Here is a 715-nt window from a genome sequence, read left to right as displayed (position 1 = left end):
CGAGGGTTTCTGAGGGTTTGTGAGGGTTTGGAGACAAAAAAGACAAAATGGAGAAGGAAGGAGGGAAAAGAGGAGACAAAAAAAGAAAGGGAGAAAGGAAAAAAAAGAAAAGGAAAAAAATAAAAAGAAAACAAAAAGAGACAAAAACAAGAAAAAAGGATTAAACAGGAAAAGAAAAAAAAACAAAAAAGAAAACAAAAAAAACAAAAGGAGAGAGAGAGAATAGACAGCGCATTTGAAAATGGCTGCGCATGCTCTCAGTGGTTTAGGGTTTAGGGTTTAGGGTTTAGGGTTTAGGGTTTAGGCTTACTGGGTACTTGCGCTGCTTGTTGTCTATGGCCCAGGCCCCAGCAACAGCATTAAAAGAAACAGCAGCGAGCACGTCTAGCCGCTGCTCTCTAATGCCTCTGCAGCCCAAACCCTAAACCCTAAACCCTAAACCCTAAACCCTAAACCCTAGATCCTCGAAGCAGAGCAGGTAGCAGAGAAGACCCGGTGCCCCGCAGCTCCAGGCGAAGAGTCATGGCGGAGTCTACACTTCGCCAAATTTGTCGGCGACATCAGGGTTTAGGGTTTAGGGTTTAGGGTTTACTTGTCAATGACTTCCAGAGCTCGCTTTCGCACGGCCTGGTTGGGGTGCTGCATGGCTTGCTGCGCTGCAGCAAGGGAGACAGTGCTGCTGCTGCTACTGCTGCTGCTGCTGCTGCTGCTGCTG

General features: G+C 47.1%; 1 protein-coding gene across 1 annotated transcript in view; it reads right to left on the bottom strand.

The window, feature by feature from the left end:
* Window positions 1–592: 592 nt before the first annotated feature.
* Window positions 593–715, bottom strand: part of ETH_00041675 (uncharacterized protein) — a gene marked incomplete at both ends in the record, with an annotated part of 472 nt that continues 349 nt past the window's right edge. The window contains one exon of the mRNA XM_013376254.1: window positions 593–715. Within this exon, the coding sequence (XP_013231708.1) occupies window positions 593–715 (123 nt within the window).

This window comes from Eimeria tenella, genomic scaffold (assembly GCF_000499545.2).
Source record: "Eimeria tenella Houghton genomic scaffold, Eth_scaff3296, whole genome shotgun sequence".
Lineage (NCBI taxonomy): Eukaryota > Apicomplexa > Conoidasida > Eucoccidiorida > Eimeriidae > Eimeria > Eimeria tenella.
This window is presented reverse-complemented; position numbering and strand designations above follow the sequence as displayed.